We start from the raw sequence: 21027 nt of genomic DNA, 5'->3' as shown, positions 1-21027 counted from the left end.
TGAGGCTCAGTTGGTAGCATTTTACTTACCTCTGAGTCACAATGTTCCACATTCAAGTCCCATCCTAAAGCTTGAGCACAAATCCCTAGGTTCACGCTCCAGTGTAGTACTGAGGGGATGCTGTACTGACAGATGTACTGTCTTTCAGATGAGATGTTAAACTGAGACCCTATCTGCCTGCTAGAGGTGGATGTCAAAGATCCCATTGCCCTATTTCAAAGAAGAGTAGGGGTGTTATCCCCAGTGTCCTGACCCATATTTATTCCTCAATCAACAACTTCTTTGATCATTATCATCTTGGTATTTGTGCAATCTTCCCTGAGCGCAAATTGGATGCGGCATGTTCGACAAGAGTGACAATATTTCAAAAGAACTTTGTTGACTGTGACATTCTTTGGGGATGTCCTGAGGATGTGAAAGGTTACTGAAAAATGCCAACCTACCTAAGTGACCAAAACCGATGATCCCAATTCTCCGAAGTTTGCCCTCTTGAGCCATTGCAACCTCTGGTATAATCCTGCTCCTGGGCTCTCTCCTGAAAGACACAGTCAGAGGGGAATGTGGAGGCTTTTGTATTTGTATTTTGAGGGTGGGTGCATTTCTCAGGTGAACTCTGATTTCCCTGGTCTCACTTAAATTGTTTCCAAGTCCCGCAACAGCCTGTTGGTCAAGGTGAGGGAATCTCACTCAATGTTGTCAAATTTAAATGGCAGCTCGTGGGTCTCTGCTGTTGTCAGCACAGAGATATTGGAGAATTTATACTAACAACAGGCTGTGTTCACTCCGGCCAGCGATTGCTGAACATGGGAGTATCAAATCCATATGGTCTAGGCTTGCTTGGAGCCCACTTCACAATGCCTCACACAAATACATTGCTATTTGTGGGAGCTTGTTGTGCACAGATTGGCTGCTATGCTTCCTACATGACAACAACAATGTTCTTGCTGAGATGCCACGCAAAAAATTGAAAGGTAGCGAGCACTGAACATTTGAGGAAATGTTGATTAATACTTTCTGAAGTAGTTCATTGGCTGTAAAAGACTTTGGGGTGTTGTGAGATTGTATAAGGTAATTCAGAAATATGTCTTTCCTTACACTTGTGTAAACAAAATGTAGCTCTAATTCAGAACTTGAAATGAAACTGCCAAACATAACACAAAACCTTAATAATGGTCAGCACAAACCTCAGCAATGAATGATGAGCTGTAATTTCCTCACTCCAAAGCTCAGTTTCTTCCAGGATCACGAGGACTGTATAAAGGTTTGGAAACTGCTGATACAGTACAGAGATGGACTTTAACCCAGTAAGTTAATAATACATTGGCATGGTGATAGAACAGGGGTCACGTTGTTTATTTAGTTTGCTGACTGCTTGCCTCCATCTCCCACTGTTGTGTGTGATCACAGTCCCTTCTCTTCATTGACTGCTTGCAGGTGTGTGTGCTTGGATATAGTCCTGGTTGTTTCACTACATGGCTTTCTGCCATGCAACCATCCCACATTCCCCACTTTGGATGCTTGATATTTCCATCCAGGGAGCACTCTCTGCCTTGCTGCACTGATTGGAAAACCAACAGCTTGCTCGATACTCAATAGGATGACTCTCGGTTGTCAGTCAAACTATCATTTTTCACTAGGCCCACTATTTTTACAGGTTATTAAGAAGAGTGTTCAAAGAAAATATACAAAAGATACAATTCTTTTAATGTGCCTGTTCTCCTGGCTTTGTTCACAGCAGCATCCTTCAGACTAATGTACAATCCTGGAGGGTTGGCAACTCCTCTGGGTATGTAGGAGGATCAAATTCAGAGCCACTGGTTTTCCCCCTTCTCTCAGGAATAAATCAATCGCTCTGGCTCTCTCTGTCTCTGTGGCTTGATCTGCAAGAACCAAGTTGGTGCATAAAAGAATGCCCCCTTGAGTAGTGACTAGTCATCCTAGAGCAGGAATGCTGTGGAACCCACCGTGCCTGATTCAGATAGTGTTTGGCCTGTCACAATGTACAATTTGTACTCCAGTTCCACTGCTGACGTTTTCCTTTTGAAAAACCACTGAGTATGAACTGGATCCAAAGGTTTTGTCGAGTAGGTGTGTCAGTGAGTGTGCCTATGAGGGTGCCTTTTGAATGTGTTGGGGGTGTCGAGTGAGGGTGTCAAGATTTCGAGTGTGTTGGGTTAGTGGGCTGTATCTATGAGTACGTTGTGTCAGTGTTTCTGTAAGAGTGTACGGTGTATGTTGGGTACTATTTCTGTGGCTGATTCTGAATGGGACCATTGACAACACAGGAACATGAGAGACAGGAGCATGATTATACCATACAGCCTGTTGAGCCTGCTTCATCATTCAAAATGATCATGGCTGACCATGGGCTTCAACTTCACTTTCCTGTCTGCTCCCCATATCCCTTGGTTCCTTGAGAGACTAAATATCTCTCTATCACTGTCTTCAATACATTCAATGACAGAGCATCCACAACTCTCTGGGCTAGAGAATTCCTAAGATTCACAATCGTTTGAGTGAAGATATTTCTCCTCATCTCAGTCCTAAGTGATCATCCCCTTACTTTGAGACTGTGCCCTGGTGTTTTCGATTCCCCAGCTAGCAGAAACAAAGTCTCGATGTCTGCTCTGTCAAGCCCCTTCAGAATCTTGTATGTAGCAATGAATCACTATAGTATAAGGGTCTGGCACATGTAGGGTTAACGTGGGGCTGAATGCAGTACTGCCCACACAGTGATGTAAGAGAGCACATGACCCACATCGAGGGATCAGTCTTGTGTTGGACATAGCCATGTGCATAAGCAAGCATGGAGACAGTTTCTGTCTTGAACCCTTAACTGCATCTAGGTATATAGGTACATAGTTCTTGTAGTTAATAAATACATACAGTGAACTTACTGAAGACGACAAAGGCTTGATTGAGACCTACCGTATGGTATCCAACACCCAACAATAATCACCTCTCAATCTTCTAAACTACAGGGAATATAGACCTATTTTACTCAGTCTCTTAACATGGGATAGCCAGAGCAGATCTATCAAAGGTAAATCTGGTCTGACCAATGCTGGTTCAGTTCTTTGATGAAATAACACAGGGGCTTGATGAAGCTAGTGCGGATGATGTTTTATATAGATATGAACTTCCAAAAGGTATTTGATAAAGTAGCCCCACAACAGACTTCTTCACAAAATGGAAGTAGGTGATATTAAAGGGCCAGCCCTAACTTGGATATGTAATTATGTAAGGAATAGGTGGCAGAGAGTAAGAGTGAGGAGATGGTTTTCTGACTGGAAAGAAGTCTGCAGTGGAGTCTCGCAGGGATCAATATTAGGATTGTTGCTGATCTTGTTTCACAAATGCGACCTGAACCTGGGTATATGGAGTACAATTCTGAAGTTTGTGAGTAGTTAAGATCTTGGTAAGGTTGTAAATATTGAATAAGGTGGTAGGACATAGACAGACTGGTAAAGGGAGAAGGACATACGTCTTTAAAAAATGATATATTTCAAAACGCTGCTTTTCAAGACTGAAATTCAAACTGGCTTCCAAAGACCACCAGATGCTTTTGTGGATTACAAAACATTACCTTGTCTTCTTGATATTGTGTCAATGTTTGTCAGACTAGCACATAAATGAAACTCCATCATTGCACAAAAATGTGACTGGAATTACAGCTGTGCGAAGAATTCAGCTGCTTAATGGGATCACCACAATAGCTAATTTGGACCATGACTTGACGGAGGTCCCATGTTACACTGGCTGTCTTTGCTCCCGGCCAACAAATATTGACAGAAGTTCAAACTGGCTTTTGAGAGAGACATCTTCAGAGACTTCGAGAGCAACTTGCCTCAGAAATTGAGAGTCTGCAAAGACCCATCCAACATTGTAGTCAGCTAAGCAGCCTATATAATACCTTACAAGAGGAATAAGGATTCTCTCCTCTAACCTGTTCCCTCACCAAGTTCACCTGAGTTCTCAACCTCTGGCAGATCCTTCACAGCCACGGAGAAATCCCTGCTTCCAGAAGTCAACCAAGAAACATTGAGCCCATAACGATATAGAGACTGAGTTAAATTCCATTTTTATAATTACTGTTTTAACTTCAACTGTATCTAGATTTTGTGTGTATGCGATCAGCTGAGTTGTGTGAGTGAGATATCAAGATTTGGTTTAAGTTTTGGGGCAAGTGTGTGTGAGAAATAAAGCAACTTGCTTCACTTTTTAACACCATAAGATGCAGGAGCAGAAGTAGGCCATTCGGCCCATTGAGTCTGCTCCACCATTCAATGAGATCATGGCCGATCTGATAATCCTCAACTCCACTTTCCTGCCTTTTCCCCATAACCCTTGATCCCCTTGCTGATTAAAAATCTGTCTATCTCAGCCTTGAATATACTTAACAACCCAGCATCTACAGCCCTCTGCGGTAAAGAATTCCACAGATTCACTACCCTCTGAGAGAAGAAATTCCTCCTCATCTCTGTCTTAAATGGGCCACCCTTTACTCCAAGATTAGGCCCTCTGATCCTAGACTCTCCCACAAGGGGAAACAATATCTCAGCAACTACCCTGTCAAGCCCCCTAAGAATCTTATATGTTTCAATAAGGTCGCCTCTCATTGTTCTAAACTCCAACGAGTACAGGCCCAACCTACTCAACCCCTGCTCATAAGAAAATCCCTCCCTACCCGGGAACAACCTAGTGAACCTTCTCTGGACTGCCTCCAATGTCAGTATATCTTTCCTGAGATAAGGGGGCCAAAACTGTTTAGTGTATTCTAGGTGTGGTCTAACTAGAGCCTTGTATTGTTTTAGCAAGGCTTCCCTATTTTTATACTCCATTCCCTTTGAAATAAAGGCCAACATTCATTTGCCTTCCCTATTACCTGCTGAACTTGTATGTTAGTTTTTTGTGATTCATGCAAATCCCTCTGTGCTGTAGCTTTCTGCAGTCTTTCTCCATTTAAATAATATTCAGCTCCTCTGTTCTTTCTGCCAAAGTGCATAACCTCACATTTTCCCACATTATATTCCATCTGCCACTTTTTTGCCCATTCATGAACCTGTCTAAATGCCTCTGTAGACTCCTCGTGTCACCCTTACCACTTGTCTTCCCACCTATTTTTGTGTCATCCGCAAACTTGGCGACAGTAGATTCACTTCCCTCATCTAAGCCATTAATGTATATTGTAAATAACTGAGGCCCCAGCACTGATCCCTGTGGCACTCCACTAGTTACAGGTTGGCAGCCTGGAAATGCCCCCCTTATCCCAAGGGTTACCAACATGATACCAGGGATGAGGGAATTCAGCAATGTGGAGAAATTAAAGAAGCTGACATTGTTCTCTTTAGGCCAAAAAAGATCATGAGGGACCTAACAGAGTCTTTCAAAATTATGAGGGGTTTTAATTGAGCAAGTAAGGAGAAACTATTTCCTCTAGCAAGTGGGTCAGTAACCGCAGGTTAGAGAAGTAAAATAAATGGCAAAAAACAAGAGGTGAAATGAGGAAAAATATTTTCACACAGAGGGTTGGTAAAGCAAGGAGGGACTACCTGACAGACAATTGAACATGTATTTGAAGATAACCCATTTACAGAGTCATGGGGAAAAAGTTGGGTGTGCGGCTAAATTGGATAGCTGCATCAAGGAGCCCAGGTTAAATGCCTTCTTTCTGTCCTGCAAGATTCTATGATTCTAAGAGTGACTCACAATGGGGATCATTGATAACATCAGTAGGTCTGAAGAGTGAGGCAGTGAGGGCAGTAAGAGCAAGATGACAGTGTGAAATTAGATAGGGAAGTGATACAAGATGCAAGTGCGCTTATTGTCAAATATTGGCATTAATAAGACTGATCCCATCAGCCACCTGGTTTTTGGTGAAACTTCTAATGACATCAGGCAGCCGAGTCAGAACTGTCGTATCATGAGCCAGGACATGTGGTGGGGTGCTATTGGGTCCTCGTTTACAGTGTTCCTCGGAGGCCTGCTGTTCATCCTATTATATAGAGGCATACGGTACTCATGGACTGTGTTGTCTGGAATATCTCAAGGCGAAAGACCTCTGGTAAAGCATGAAATATTTGTTGATTTGTGGCATTTTCTCGATAAAGGAAAAGCAAAGCCTTACACTTATATAAAGTCATTTAGCTTCCCTAAGTGTATCAGTGGAGTCTATCTCTAAGTATCAATGTGGTGAGTCTCACTGTGGCTGCATTCGGTGTGAAGATAAAGAACATCAGAAATAGGAACAGGAGTAGACCATTCTGTCCCTCAAGCCTGCTCCGCCATTCAATAAGATCATGGCTGATCTTCTTGTGTTTTGATTTCCACATTCCCATCTAACCCCGATAACCTTTGATTCCCTTGCCTAACATGAATCTATCTCCCTCTGCCTTAAAAATATTCAGTGACCCCGCCTCCACCACCTTCTGAGGCAGAGAGTTCCAGTGTCACATGACCCTCTGAGAGAAAAAAATTTCCCCTCATCTCTGTCCTAAAAGGGCGACCCCTAATTTTAAAACAGTGCCCCCTAGTTCTGGACTCACCCACAAGAGGAAACATTCTTTCGAAATCCATCTTTTCAAGGCCGTTCAGGATCTTGTATACTTCAATCAAATCACCCCTCACTCTTCTAACCTCCAGTGGAAACAAGTCCAGTCTGACCAACCTTTCCTCATAAGACAACCCACTCATTCCAGGTGTCAATCTAGTAAACATCCTCTGAACCGCCTCCAATGCATTTACACCCTTCCTTAAATAAGGAGACCAAAACTGCACACAGTATTCGAGGTGCAGTCTCACCAATGCCCTGTATAACTGAAGCATAACATCCTTACTTTTATGTTCAATCCCTCTCGTAAAGGATATCATTCCATTAGCCTTCTTAATCACTTGCTGAACCTGCATACTAACTTTTTGTGACTCATGTACTAGAACACCTAGATCCCTCTGCACCTCAGGATTATGCAGCCGTTCTCCATTTAAGTGATACTCTGCTTTTTTGTTCTTCCTGCCAAAGTGAACAACTTCACATTTTCCCACATTAAACTCCATTTGCCAGATCTTTGGCCACTCACTCAACCTATCTATATCTATCTGCAATCTCCTCATGTCCTCTTCACAACATACTTTCCTACCTATCTTTGTGTCATCTGCAAATTTAGCTACCATGTCTTCACTCCCCTAATCTAAGTCATTGATGTAAATTGTAAAAAGTTGAGGCCCCAGTACACACCCCTCTGGGACTCCACTCGTCACATGCTGCCAATCAGAAAAAGACCCATTTATACATACTCTCTGCTTTCTGCCAGCCAGCCAATCTTCTATCCATGCTGATATGTTACCCACTACACCATGTGCTTTAATTTTCTGTAATAATTTTTGATGTGGCACCTTATCAAATGCCTCCTGGAAATGCAAGTACAGTATGTCTTCAGGCTCCCCTTTATCCACTGTGCATGTTACACCATAAAAAACTCCAATAAATTGGTTAAGCATGATTTTCCTTTCACAAAACCACACTGACTCTTCCCTATTGCCTTGAGCTCTTCTGAGTGCCCAGCTATAACTTCCTTAAAGGTCAATTCTAATAACTTCCCCACGACAGACGTCAAGCTAACTGGTCTATAGTTTCCTGTTTTCTGCCTCCCTCCCTTCTTGAATACAGGGGTTATATTTGCTACTTTCCAATCTGATGGATCCTTTCAAAAACCTAGCGAATTTTGGAAAATTAACACCAGCGCATCCACTACCTCATTAGAACAAAGAACAAAGAACAAAGAACAAAGAAAAGTACAGCACAGGAACAGGCCCTTCGGCCCTGCAAGCCTGCGCCGATCATATTCCAAGTGTGGCCTAACCAAGGTTCTATACAGCTGCAGCATGACTTCCCAGCTTTTATAATCAATACCCCTGCCAATGAAGGCAAGCTTACCATATGCCTTCCTGACTACCTTATCCACCTGTGTTGCCACTTTCAGTGACCTGTGGACCTGTACACCTAGATCCCTCTGCCCGTCGATGCACTTAAGGGTTGTGCCATTTACTGTATAATTCCTACGTGTTTTAGACCTTCCAAAATGCATTACTTCGCATTTGTCCAGATTAAACTCCATCTGCCATTTCCCTGCCCAAGTCTCCAACAGATCTATATCCAGTTGTATCCTTTGACAATCCTCTTCACTATCTGCAACTCCTCCAACTTTAGTGTCGCCTGCAAACTTACTAATTAGCCCAGTTACATTTTCCTCCAAATCATCTATGTATACTACAAACAGCAAAGGTCCCAGCACTGATCCCTGCGGAACTCCACTAGTCACAGCTCTCCATTCAGAAAAGCACCCTTCCACTGCTATCTTCTGTCTTCTATGACCAAGCCAATTCTGTATCCATCTTGCCAGCTCACCTCTGATCCCGTGCGACTTTACCTTCTGTACCAGTCTGCTATGAGGGACCTTGTCAAAGGCCTTACTGAAATTCAGATTTATAACATCCACTGCCCTTCCATCGTCAATCATCTTTGTCACTTCCTCAAAAAACTTGATCAAGTTAGTGAGACACGACCTCCCCTTCATAAAACCATGCTGTCTCTCACTAACACGCCCATTTGCCTCCAAATGGTAGTAAATCCTGTCACGAAGAATCTTCTCCAATAATTTCCCTGCCACTGATGTAAGGCTCACCAGCCTGTAATTTCCTGGATTATCCCTGCTACCATTCTTAAACAATGGAACAACATTGGCCATTCTCCAGTCCTCTGGGACCTCACCCGTAGCCAGTGAGGATACAAAGATTTCTGTCAAGGCCCCAGCAATCTCCATCCTTGCCTCCCTCAGTACTCTGGGGTAGATCCCATCTGGGCTGGGGACTTATCCACCTTAATATTCTTCAAGACGCCTAACACCTCTTTTTGATCTCAACATGATCCAGGCTATCTACACACTCTTCCCTAGACAAATCGACCGCTAACTCCTTCTCTTTGGTGAATGCTGATGAGAAGTATTCATTTAGTATCTCTCCCATTTCTTCTGGCTCCACACACAGATTCCCACCTCTGTCCCTGACTGGGCCTATCCTTTCCCTGGCTACCCTCTTGCTTTTTACATATGTTTAAAAGGTCTTGGGATTTTCCTTAATCCTGGTTGCCAGTGACTTTTCATGAGCTCTTTTAGCCCTCCTGACTCCTTGATTAAGTTTCTTCCTACTTTCTTTATATTCTCCACGGGCTTCATCTGTTCCCGGCCTTCTAGCCCTTATGAATGCTTCCCTTTTCTTTTTGACTAATCTCACCATATCCTTCGTTATCCAAGGTTCCTGAAACTTGCCATGCTTATCTTTCATCCTAGCAGGAACATGCCGGCTCTGAATTCTTATCAACTGACGTTTGAAAGCCCCCCAAATGTCAGTTGTTGATTTGCCCTCAAACATCTGCCTCCACTCTAGATTCCTCAGTTCCTGCCTAATATTGTTATAATTAGCCTTCCCCCAATTAAGCACCTTAACCCGAGGATTCATGTCATCCTTATCCACCAGTACCTTGAAACTTACTGAATTATGGTCACTTTTCCCAAAATGCTCCCCTACTGAAACTTCGACTACCTGGCCGGGTTCATTCCCTAATACCAGGTCCAGTATTGCCCCAGTATTGGACTATCTACATATTGTCTCAGGAAGCCCTCCTGGATGCACCTTACAAATTCTGCACCATCCAAACCCCTAGCACTAAGTGATTCCCAGTCAATATAGGGAAAGTTAAAATCACCCACCACAACAACCCTATTGCTTTTACATCTTTCCAAAATCTGCCTACATAACTGTTCCTCAATCTCCCGCCGGCAATTGGGAGGCCTATAGTAAACCTCCAACATTGTGACTGCACCCTTCCTATTCCGGAGCTCTACCCATAATGCCTCGCTGCATGAGCCCACCGAGGTGTCCTCCTGTCGTACAGCTGTGATATTCCCCTTAACCAGCAGTGTAACTCCCCCACCTCTTCTACATCCCTCTCTATCCTGCCTGAAACATCTAAATCCTGGAACGTTTATCTGCCAATCCTGTCCATCCTTCAACCAAGTCTCTGTAATAGCAATAACATCATAGTCCCAAATACTAATCCAAGCTCATCTGCCTTGCCTGTTATACTTCTCGCATTGAAACAAATGCATTTCAGACGCCCAGTCCCACTGTGTTCAGTAATTTCTCCCTGCCTGCCCTTCCTCTTAGTCCTACTGCCCATATTCACTGGTTCCCAGTCCTTTATTTCACCTGCTGACCTATTGCTCTGGTTCCCACCTCCCCCTGCCATATTAGTTTAAACCCTCCCAAGTGACACTAGCAAACCTCACAGCCAGGATATTGGTGCCCCTCCAGTTTAGATGCAATCCGTCCTTCTTGTACAGGTCCCACCTGCCCCGGAAGAGATCCCAATGATCCAGATATCGGAAACCCCGCCTCCTACACCATCTGTTCAGTCGCGTGTTCAGCTGCACTATCTTCCTATTTCTAGCCTCACTGGCACGTGGCACAGGGAGTAATCCTGAGATTACAACCCTAGAGGTCCTGTTTTTCAACTTTCTGCCTAACTCCCTGAACTCCCGCTGCAGAGGGATCGAGGGATGGAGTGACAGTACAGAGGGATCGAGAGATGGAGTGACAGTACAGAGGGATCGAGGGAGGGAGTGACAGTACAGTGGGATCAAGGGATGGAGTGACAGTACAGAGGGATCGAGGGAGGGAGTGACAGTACAGAGGGATCGAGGGAGGGAGTGACAGTACAGAGGGATCGAGGGATGGGGTGACAGTACAAAGGGATCGAGGGATGGAGTGACAGTAGAGGGATCGAGGGAGAGATTGAATGTACAGAGGGATTGAGGGATGGAGTGACAGTACAGAGGGTTGGAATGACAGTACAGGGGGATCGAGGGATGAGTGACAGTACAGAGGGATGGAGGGATGGAGTGACAGTACAGAGGGTTGGAGTGACAGTACAGGGGGATCGAGGGATAGAGTGACAGTACAGAGGGATGGAGGGATGGAGTGAGAGTACAGAGAGATCGAGGGATGTAGTGACAGTACAGAGGGATGGAGGGATGGAGTGACAGTACAGAGAGATCAAGGGAGGGAGTGGCAGTACAGAGGGATGGAGGGATGGAGTGACAGTACAGAGGGTTGGAGTGACAGTACAGGGGGATCGAGGGATAGAGTGACAGTACAGAGGGATGGAGGGATGGAGTGACAGTACAGAGGGATCGAGGGATGGAGTGACAGTACAGAGGGATCGAGGGAGGGAGTAACAGTATGGAGGGATCGAGGGATGGAGTGACAGTACAGAGGGATCTAGGGATGGACTGACAGTACAGAGGGATGGAGTGACAGTACAGAGGGATCGAGGGATGGAGTGACAGTACAGAGGGATTGAGGGAGGGAGTGACAGTATGGAGGGATTAAGGGATGGAGTGACAGTACAGAGGGATTGAGGGAGGGAGTGACAGTACAGAGGGATCGAGGGAGGGAGTGACAGTAAGAGGGATCGGGGGAGGGAGTGACAGTACAGAGGGATCGGGGAAGGGAGTGACAGTATGGAGGGATCGAGGGATGGAGTGACAGTACAGAGGGATTGAGGGATGGAGTGACAGTACAGAGGGATCGAGGGAGGGAGTGACAGTACAGAGGGATCGGGGGAGGGAGTGACAGTACAGAGGGATTGAGGGAGGGAGTGACAGTATGGAGGGATTGAGGGAGGGAGTGACAGTATGGAGGGATTAAGGGATGGAGTGACAGTACAGAGGGATTGAGGGAGGGAGTGACAGTACAGAGGGATCGAGGGAGGGAGTGACAGTAAGAGGGATCGGGGGAGGGAGTGACAGTACAGAGGGATCGGGGAAGGGAGTGACAGTATGGAGGGATCGAGGGATGGAGTGACAGTACAGAGGGATTGAGGGATGGAGTGACAGTACAGAGGGATCGAGGGAGGGAGTGACAGTACAGAGGGATCGGGGGAGGGAGTGACAGTACAGAGGGATCGAGGGATGGAGTGACAGTACAGAGGGATTGAGGGAGGGAGTGACAGTATGGAGGGATTAAGGGATGGAGTGACAGTACAGAGGGATTGAGGGAGGGAGTGACAGTACAGAGGGATCGAGGGAGGGAGTGACAGTACAGAGGGATTGAGGGATGGAGTGACAGTACAGAGGGATCGAGGGAGGGAGTGACAGTACAGAGGGATCGGGGGAGGGAGTGACAGTACGGAGGGATCGAGGGATGGAGTGACAGTACAAAGGTATCGAGGGATGGAGTGACAGTAGAGGGATCGAAGGAGGGAGTGAAAGTACAGAGGGATTGAGGGATGGAGTGACAGTACAGAGGGTTGGAGTGACAGTACAGGGGGATGGAGGGATGGAGTGACAGTACAGAGGGATTGAGGGATAGAGTGACAGTACAGAGGGATGGAGGGATGGAGTCACAGTACAGAGGGATCGAGGGATGGAGTGACAGTACAGAGGGATCGAGGGCGGGAGTGACAATATGGAGAGATCGAGGGATGGAGTGACAGTACAAAGGGATGAAGGGATGGAGTGACAGTATGGCGGGATCGAGTGATGGAGTGACGGTACAGAGGGATCGAGGGATGGAGTGTCAGTACAGAGGGATGGAGGGATGGAGTGACAGTACAGAGGGATGGAGGGATGGAATGACAGTACAGAGGGATGGAGGGATGGAGTGACAGTACAGAGGGATGGAGGGATGGAGTGACAGTACAGATGGATCGAGGGATGGAGTGACAGTACAGAGGGATCGAGTGATGGAGTGACAGTATGGAAGGATGGACTGACAGTACAGAGGGATCGAGTGATGGAGTGACAGTACAGAGGGGTGGAGTGACAGTACAGAGTGATGGAGGGATGAACTGACAATACAGAGGGATCGAGGGATGGAGTGACAGTACAGAGGGATCGAGGGATGGAGTGTCAGTACAGAGGGATGGAGTGACAGTACAAAGTGATGGAGGGATGAACTGACAGTACAGAGGGATTGAGTGATGGAGTGACAGTACAGAGGGATCGAGTGATGGAGTGACAGTACAGAGGGATCGAGTGACAGTACAGAGGGATCGAGTGATGGAGTGACAGTACAGAGGGATGGAGTGACAGTACAGAGGGATCGAGTGACGGAGTGACAGTACAGAGGGATGGAGTGACAGTACAGAGGGATCGAGTGATGGAGTGACTGTACAGAGGGATGGAGTGACAGTACAGAGTGATGGAGGGATGGACTGACGGTACAAAGGGATCGAGTGATGGAGTGTCAGTACAGAGGGATCGAGTGATGGAGTGACAGTACAGAGGGATCGAGTGATGGAGTGACAGTAGAGAGGGATGGAGTGACAGTACAGAGGGATCGAGTGATGGAGTGACAGTAGAGAGGGATGGAGTGACAGTACAGAGGGATCGAGTGATGGAGTGACAGTACAGAGGGATGGAGAGACAGTACAGAGTGATGGAGGGATGGAGTGACAGTACAGAGGGATGGAGGGATAGAGTGACAGTACAGTGGGATCGAGGGATGGAGTGACAGTACAAAGGGATGGAGTGACAGTGGAGAGGGATCGAGGGATGGAGTGACTGTACAGAGGGATCGAGGGTAAGTTTTTGAGAAGGAGAATGTTTATGGTTTTCAAAGGAAGGTGATCGAAGCTGAGAAAATTGAGCTATGAACAGTATCAGCAGGTCTGGACGCAGAAAGGGAAGTTGTCTGATCAACAGCTTAACAGGTTTACAAATGGAGGGAATTGATAGGCAGGAGAACTGCAACTTACCCTTCAAGTCTATCTCACACACTAAGGTGACCCCAAAACAAAGTTCCATCCTTGCCCTCTCCCACCCATCCATCCTCCTCAACAATGGAAGAGAGGGAAAAAAACAGGGCAATGTGGGAAAAATACAAAACGCAAAATTCCACTCCCTCAATCAAAAGCAGCCCAGGAGAACGTAGGGACTAAGTCTGAGGTCACTTGTATTCTGTATGATGCTATCTCTGCCCCAGGAGAAATGAGGTCACAGGAAAATGAGGTGGGCCTCATGAGTAAGAGGAGGCTGGAGAGAGAGAGCATGAGAGAGGGGAGGATAAAGATCATGGGACAGGCGTGATATGTTGTGAAGTGTGCTCAATTAAGGCAGCAGAAGGTGTGTTGCAGGGTGGAAGATTAGGATAAGGCGGAGGACCTTACTTTTGTTAGGTGAAGACTTCAGGTCATCCAAAAAAGCTTCAACATCAGTGAAGTGCTTGAGAAGTCGAGACCATATACTCAAGTCCCTGGGGTAGAACTTGAAGCCACAACCTTCTGAGTGCCAAGTGAGTGAGCTTGTATCAAACACAGATGTCATTGGAGGGTGGATGAGTTTCAGCACATTGTTCCCTGAAATACCTCTTCAAGCCAGCTGACTGCAGTTTGGATTAATTTCTCAATTTCTTTCCCTTTGAACTAGTGGACGAGGAGGAAAAGCAAGTTACTGACTCACAAAGTTGCCATCTCTGGAAACCACAAGATCAACCACCTTGTCCTGGAGCAGTTAAAGGAAGGCTTGACAACAGAGGTATACCCCACCACATCCAGCTGTCCTGCTTAGAGGCAACAAAGAAAGAGTTTGGGCTGACCAAGCCCCTTTCACAACCCAGCATGTCCTTGTGGTAATGTAGGAATTTGTGCCAGATCCCATATGATCAGTTGTGTTTTAGGGATGTTGATTTTGGGATAAAAATTGGCCAGGACCCAGAGAGAACTCCCCAGCTCTTGTCCAAAGAGTGTCATGGCTCTTTCTACATTCAAATGAGAAGGCTAAAGGGCCTCAGTTTACCATCTCATCCAAAAGGCAGCCCCTCTGACAGTGTAGCACTCCCTCAGTTCCCGCACTGCGAGCGTCAGCCTGGATTGGGAGCTGAAGACTCGAGTGTGGGGCTTGTACTCACAACCTTCTGACTCAGAGGCAACAGTGTGACCCACTGAGCCAGGGCTGCCATTTCTGTTGGATGAATGCTGCTCATCAGTTCTACTAGAGTCAATGACAAAGGTGTCAATTATAATGTGAAACTTGCTACTAAGGACACTGCCCCTGAGAGCTGACCTCAGAATTACTGAATTCCAGGTGACTGTGTGAAGCTGCCCAAATTCTCCACTTTGCTGCAGCCTTCTGTACTTGCTGACAGTGTGAACAGCTGATGGAGACTCAAGGCAGCTGTCCACTGGGTTTAACAGGTAAATGACATAGCTACCAACGTGCCTGCTTTACCCAACACAGATTATATCTTTAAACTAAGAGCCCGGGAGTGAGCGAGAGAGTGAAAGAGAGAGCTGGACAGAGAGTGAGGGAGAGAGACAGGGACAAAGAAAGAGAGCGAGAAATGACTGGAGAGAAACAGAGAGTAAGAGGGACAGGGACAGAGTGGAAAATAAAGAGTGAAGTCGAGGGATAGAGTGTGGGGGACACAGGAACAAAGGGAGATAGAGAGCTAGAAAGATCGAGAACAGACGGAGATAGAGGGTGGAATTTTCTGTTTTGGGGACTAAGTGTGGTGGCAGGTGGGAAAATCAGCGTGATTCCCGCTGGGCAATGGGACAGGTTTTCGTGCCTGATTTCTGCTTTTCAGTTTGTTATTTATGTATCAGCGAAGAGATCATTGAATCTTGTGGCAGGGAGGGCAGTGATGCGTCTGCCCTGCCATTACATCATGGGGTCTGAGGTCCCAGAGCCATATTTAAACGGCACCCACACACACATTCACTCTCTGCAGGACAGACGTGTAGTGCACATCCTCAGAATGTCTGTCAAATGAACAAAACTCTCGGCTCAACTGTTCAGTGAAGGCCTCCCTGGTGATTCTCCTCCAGGCTAGCAAGGGTAGGTGGGGTTCCTCTCTCCTCAGGATGGGAGCAGGAGGTTCATCACCTGAACTACACCATCCAAGAAGGAAGTCTCCAGGAATGTCAGCATTTGTGGAGCTCAAACGTGGACAGCCCTGCAATGCAGGAAGAGAATGAATGATCTGATCTGCTCCGTCAAGGTAAGTCAATCTTCTGCTCACTCCAAACTCACGCTCGCATTAGGGCATGAGGCAGTCTAAGAGTTACACTCCACAGGGATGTCACACAACAGCAGCACAAGGGACGTCAGCACTGATTGTCTGACAGCCACTCATCGAAGATCCTGCACAAATGGCGTTTTCATCCCTTACTAGGAAGAACTTAGAACACACAACAGACAAGCATGTTTCTGATCTGCTCTGTCATCCATGCTGCGCACAGTCAATCCAGGACAAGATTTCCCACAAGAGGGAGACAGACCAGACAGGAGGGGTTGCCACGGTGGAGGACACTGCAGAGCTGGCTGGTGAAGACAGACATGATTTCTGTGTGGAAGGCGAGATTGGACTCTCCCATCAAGCTCACAGTCAATCCATCTGTCTTCAAGCAGGACAAGGGCCAGGATCTTCTGGCCCCACCCACCACTGGGATCCTCTGGCCCTGCCCAACTGCAGGATCTTCTGGCCCTGCCCAACTGCAGGATCTTCTGGCTCCGCCCACCAGCAGGACCTTCGGGCTCCGCCCACCAGCAGGACCTTCTGGCCCCGCCCACCGGCAGGATCTCCTGGCCCCGCCCAATGGCAGTATCTCCTGGCCCCGCCCAACGGCAGGATCTTCTGGCCCCACCCACCGTTGGGATCCACTGGCCCTGCCCACAGCGGGATCTCCTGGCCCCACCCATCAGTGGGATCTTCTGGCCCCGCCCACCAGCGGGATCTCCTGGCCCCGCCCACCAGTGGGATCACCTGACCCCTCCCACCAGTGGGATCACCTGGCCCCGCCCACTGGTGGGATCCCTGGCCCTGCCCACTGGTGGGATCTCCTGGCCCTGCCGAATTCAATGAGCTTTTGCCTGGCTCGCTGCGCCTGCTGCAGGGAATCCTCTGCGGCGAAGCTGCAAAATCCCACTCAAGATTTCCCACAACAACACGTAGATACCCAGACCGAAGGGGGGTGACACTCACCCACTATGATCTGTTGAGGAGAGGGACATTTCCTGAACGGACGGCGAGATTGGCCTCCTCCAACAAGCCAGTGAGGGTCCATCCAGGATACATTGGCCACATGCGAAAAATGACTGTGAGTGAACTATAATGGAGGTAGCTGTGCAGTCAATCAATAAGCATCTCTTTTCTCTATTCATGCCACTAGGAAGAAGAGGTGAAGGGAGACCACCAGCCAGCGCATCAGCCCCAATGCCCGACCGCCTCAGATGAGGATGCTGAAGACCCATCTGATGAAGACTCGTCACTTCATTCACCTGCACCCTGCACCAACACAGACACACACACCTCGGTGGCTCCTAGTTCTAGAGCAGGCTCGGGGTCACTATCTAAAGAGCATCCCATGGACACGTGTCCAAAGCAGGCAGAGGCAGTGTCAGTCGAGGTCTCTGACACTCAGAGGAATGCTGGAGACCAGGCCCCTGTTGAGTCCAAGTCCGATGGCGAGTCTCTGGAATTGGCACTCAGAGAAATGTTGGAGCTGCAAAGAGAGGTAAGGGAACATCAGGCAGAGTCGTCAGACGCCATCAGTATATCAGAATGAAGGATGGAGGAGTCCATCCACATTCTGTCTGATGTTGTGGCTCTGGCAAGTGAGCACATCAGAGATGGAAGCAGGAGATCAAGAGGATAACTGCCAAAGCCATCTCAGACTACAGGACATTGCAGTTACTCTCCACGTATATGGTGCAGAGCAACAGAAGTTGTTTGCACTTGGTGAAATGTCTGCCAGACAGCAATGAGTGATGCTATAGGTGCATGTCTAGCCTCATGATGCCTGTCTGTCATATGTGAGGATGCTAGTTTGCACCTAAAGGTCTGGCTAGCATGTCTTGATGGAATCCGTGTGGTAGGTCTCATTAGGATAATCGACGTGGATCTCTCAACCTGACGGTGCAATCAGTGTCTTAGGCTTCCTTGTACATATCGCACTCTGACAGAATGAAAATGTGGAGGACTGTGATGGGATGACAGCAATGCTCCTGCTCATCTCCTGAGTGCTTTTTAGTGTTTACGAGGATACAAAGTTATCATTAAATGCTGTGTCAACACTGACTGGGCCATGTTTCTCCCAGATGCCAAGGCAATGCTGGATGTTAACTTGGGAAGCTTCAGATGAAGACAGGGTCATAAGTGCTTGTCAATGATCACATGATGGTCCTGCTGAAGCACTCTCTGTGCTTACAAAAGTAACCGAACTGGCTGGTTCTCTTCCATGATGTAGAGTGACAGATCACAGCATCCTGAAGAGAGATGTCATCCTCGGGCTCAGTATCGAGATGAGGCCTCCCCATTAATGACACAAGAGATGGCAAGTGGAGCGATGCCACTGTCCGGATTTAGACCCGTCTTCAGACGGTCAATCGTGACTGATGATTTTCCTCCTTGAGTCGACTTGCTGAGTTCCTGGCACACTGCCATGAGTGCATTGATGTTTGCAGTAGCTTCCTGCCTTTTGAAGGCTGTCACGGCCAGTGAAATGTTGGTGCAATAGTTGAAAGGACAGCACCATGTCTTCTTGCTTCAGACTGAGCACTGGTGGAGTGTTTATCCCATTACCGAACAGCCACATGCTCCCTAGGGTGCTTAGCCTTCCCAGGATGAGGCCATAGTAACGCATGAATGTGACTCTTCATTCTGAGATGCATGACCTTTTTCATAATGTTGAGGATGACAAAGAAGGTCTCAATGTCTACCCTGCATCGAAAGGACAGGAGAAATGCACTTCTCTTTTTACCTGGCTCTGTGACAGACGTGGGCAATCAGACCAAATCAAATGTTTCCCCAAGGATGAACAGATTCTCGCCTGAATGTGCTCCATGAGCTGAGGTGCCAAACTCCCTGAATTGATGTTTGACACATTAACAGTTCTCAGCTAAGCCATGATGTGTGTGTCTTGAGCTGATAATTGTTAGGATGCCTCTTCAATTGGCCCAGAATTGCAGTCCTTGACTCCTCCCACACACTCAGACCTCTCCCCGGGCAAATTTTTTCAAGCGTTAGTTTTCAACTGCATCATTCCTGGCTGCTGATCTTCATGGTGGTGCTGTGTTTTGTGTGGGTAACCAGCTTTCACCATCCCCCTCTTACCCTCCAAGTCCCTCCTATCCTCCCCCGTCCTCACCACATCCACATTCCTTTTCCTCCGATCACTCTCCTGCCTCTCCCATCACCTGGGAGTCAATCTTTATAAATGTTGATATTTCTGCCCTTCCCCTGAACCATTTAATGTGGATGTCCCCAGGGCCTTTTGTCAACCTTCCCCCCTCCTCTTCCTGAGGCCACGTGCACTGTGACTTTCAGGGAGCCTCTCAGCCCACATGAGACCATCCAATAACCCCCTTGACTTACCAACTTGCACATATCAGGATGCAGATGCCTCTCCTGACCATGACTCTGCCATCTGCTGCCCAGTATAAATCCTCCAATTCCCAAGACCAACATCTGTAACAGACTAACCACACCCTACACATCACACTGTGCCCAACCATCACTGCGCAGAGAGGCCTACCCCCTCCCAGGACCGGGACCAAGACATGAATGCCATGCAGAGCCCTCTAGCATGGTCCGCTCAGCCCCAGGATTGTCTTCTGATTCTGCCCCCGACAGAGTGGCCTCAGTCCCAGAACTGTCTCACATTACTACCCGCTATATCTTTGACAACAGCCCGTGCATCCCTTCTGCTTAGTCATGCCTCTGGCTGCACCTCTTCCCCCACCCCAATGTGCTCAACTCACTCGCCCCACAGTCATACCCCTGTCTTCCTGCCTCCCGACTGGTACTGCCTCCCCTGCACCAGCCTTGGTGCAATTTCTGACAAGCCCTGAGATCTTGCAGCATCGCTCTTAAAGGAAGGTGAAAGCAGCGTCTACGCACCTTCAAGTCACTGGTGAGGTGAGAGTCGCCAGGTGCTCACCATTTACATACAGTCGTGAATCAGACTGTTCGAATTATCCATTGGTGGGACATTTAAATTTGGATGGAGAACATGATTCCGGCAAGTTGAGCATTCACATGATGCAAAGGGGTGCAAACATGTTTTCAGACATGGACCAGAGGGAAAGTCATCCCGCAGTTAGCCTGCCATGAAAGTCAGGGGAACAAAATTCCTGACTAATTTCCTGCTGGCGGGAAAATGACTTGTCATCACTCCAAATTTAGTGCCCCGGCCACCAAGATTCCTGCCGCTGGGGTAGTGGAAAATTCCACCCAGAGGGAGATAGAGAGAGAGAGAAAGGGAGGCAGACACGGATAATTAGGTAAATCCATAAACAAAGACAAAGATTTTGACAGAAACAGAGACAAGGAACTGAAAGGTTAATAACTTTACCCAGTCTGGCCGGGGCCACCAGACACCATGGATCACTAGTTAAATTTAGTTTCAGAGGGTTAAAGAAGGGATGGGATGGAGTCAAATTTCTGTATTGCTTCAGGATGTCCAATTGAAAAATATGGCAACCAATTTCTGCACAGTGAGTTTCCACAAACAGCGAAGCAGATAAATTACCCAGACTTTCTGTTCCGGTGGTGTTTGTTAAATGAAAGATTTTGTCCAAGACTCCAAGAGAACAAGCGGAGAGCATCTGTCACCTTTCACCCCAATCCTTCTCAATGCCCCTCCTCTTGAGTTGTCAGCTCTCCAGGATTGCCCCATAGTCTCCAGGAATTAAAGGCTCATCTCCAGCACATTGCTGCCAGCAAAACACAGGAGAAAAATCATTGGGCCACATGAGAAATTATCATGTGAAAAGGTTGAGTACTTTTATTTTTGTTATAAAAGTATTGGACATTGGGGAAAAATGGCTGTTTAACTGAGAGCCAAGAATCATCCCATCAGGTAATGAAGAGTCTTTTTGTTTTCTGATCAGTAGCTGGTTGCCAAGGGACCATGAGAAGGGATGTTGAGTGATCAATTGTGGGCGTGTGCTCACGGGACACTTGGAAAAA

The 21027-nt window shown here is 47.3% G+C and overlaps 1 protein-coding gene across 1 annotated transcript in view; it reads right to left on the bottom strand.

Moving 5' to 3' along the window:
* Positions 1–498, bottom strand: part of aspdh (aspartate dehydrogenase domain containing) — a 73004-nt gene extending 72506 nt beyond the window's left edge. Inside the window, exon 1 of the mRNA XM_041210529.1 lies at positions 444–498. Within this exon, the coding sequence (XP_041066463.1) occupies positions 444–498 (55 nt within the window). The remainder of the gene's footprint in view (positions 1–443) is intronic.
* Between the last annotated feature and the right edge of the window lie 20529 nt (positions 499–21027).

This window comes from Carcharodon carcharias, chromosome 17 (genome assembly GCF_017639515.1).
Source record: "Carcharodon carcharias isolate sCarCar2 chromosome 17, sCarCar2.pri, whole genome shotgun sequence".
NCBI lineage: Eukaryota > Metazoa > Chordata > Chondrichthyes > Lamniformes > Lamnidae > Carcharodon > Carcharodon carcharias.
The sequence above is the reverse complement of the archived record's forward strand: the minus strand, read 5'-3'. Positions and strand labels throughout refer to the sequence as shown.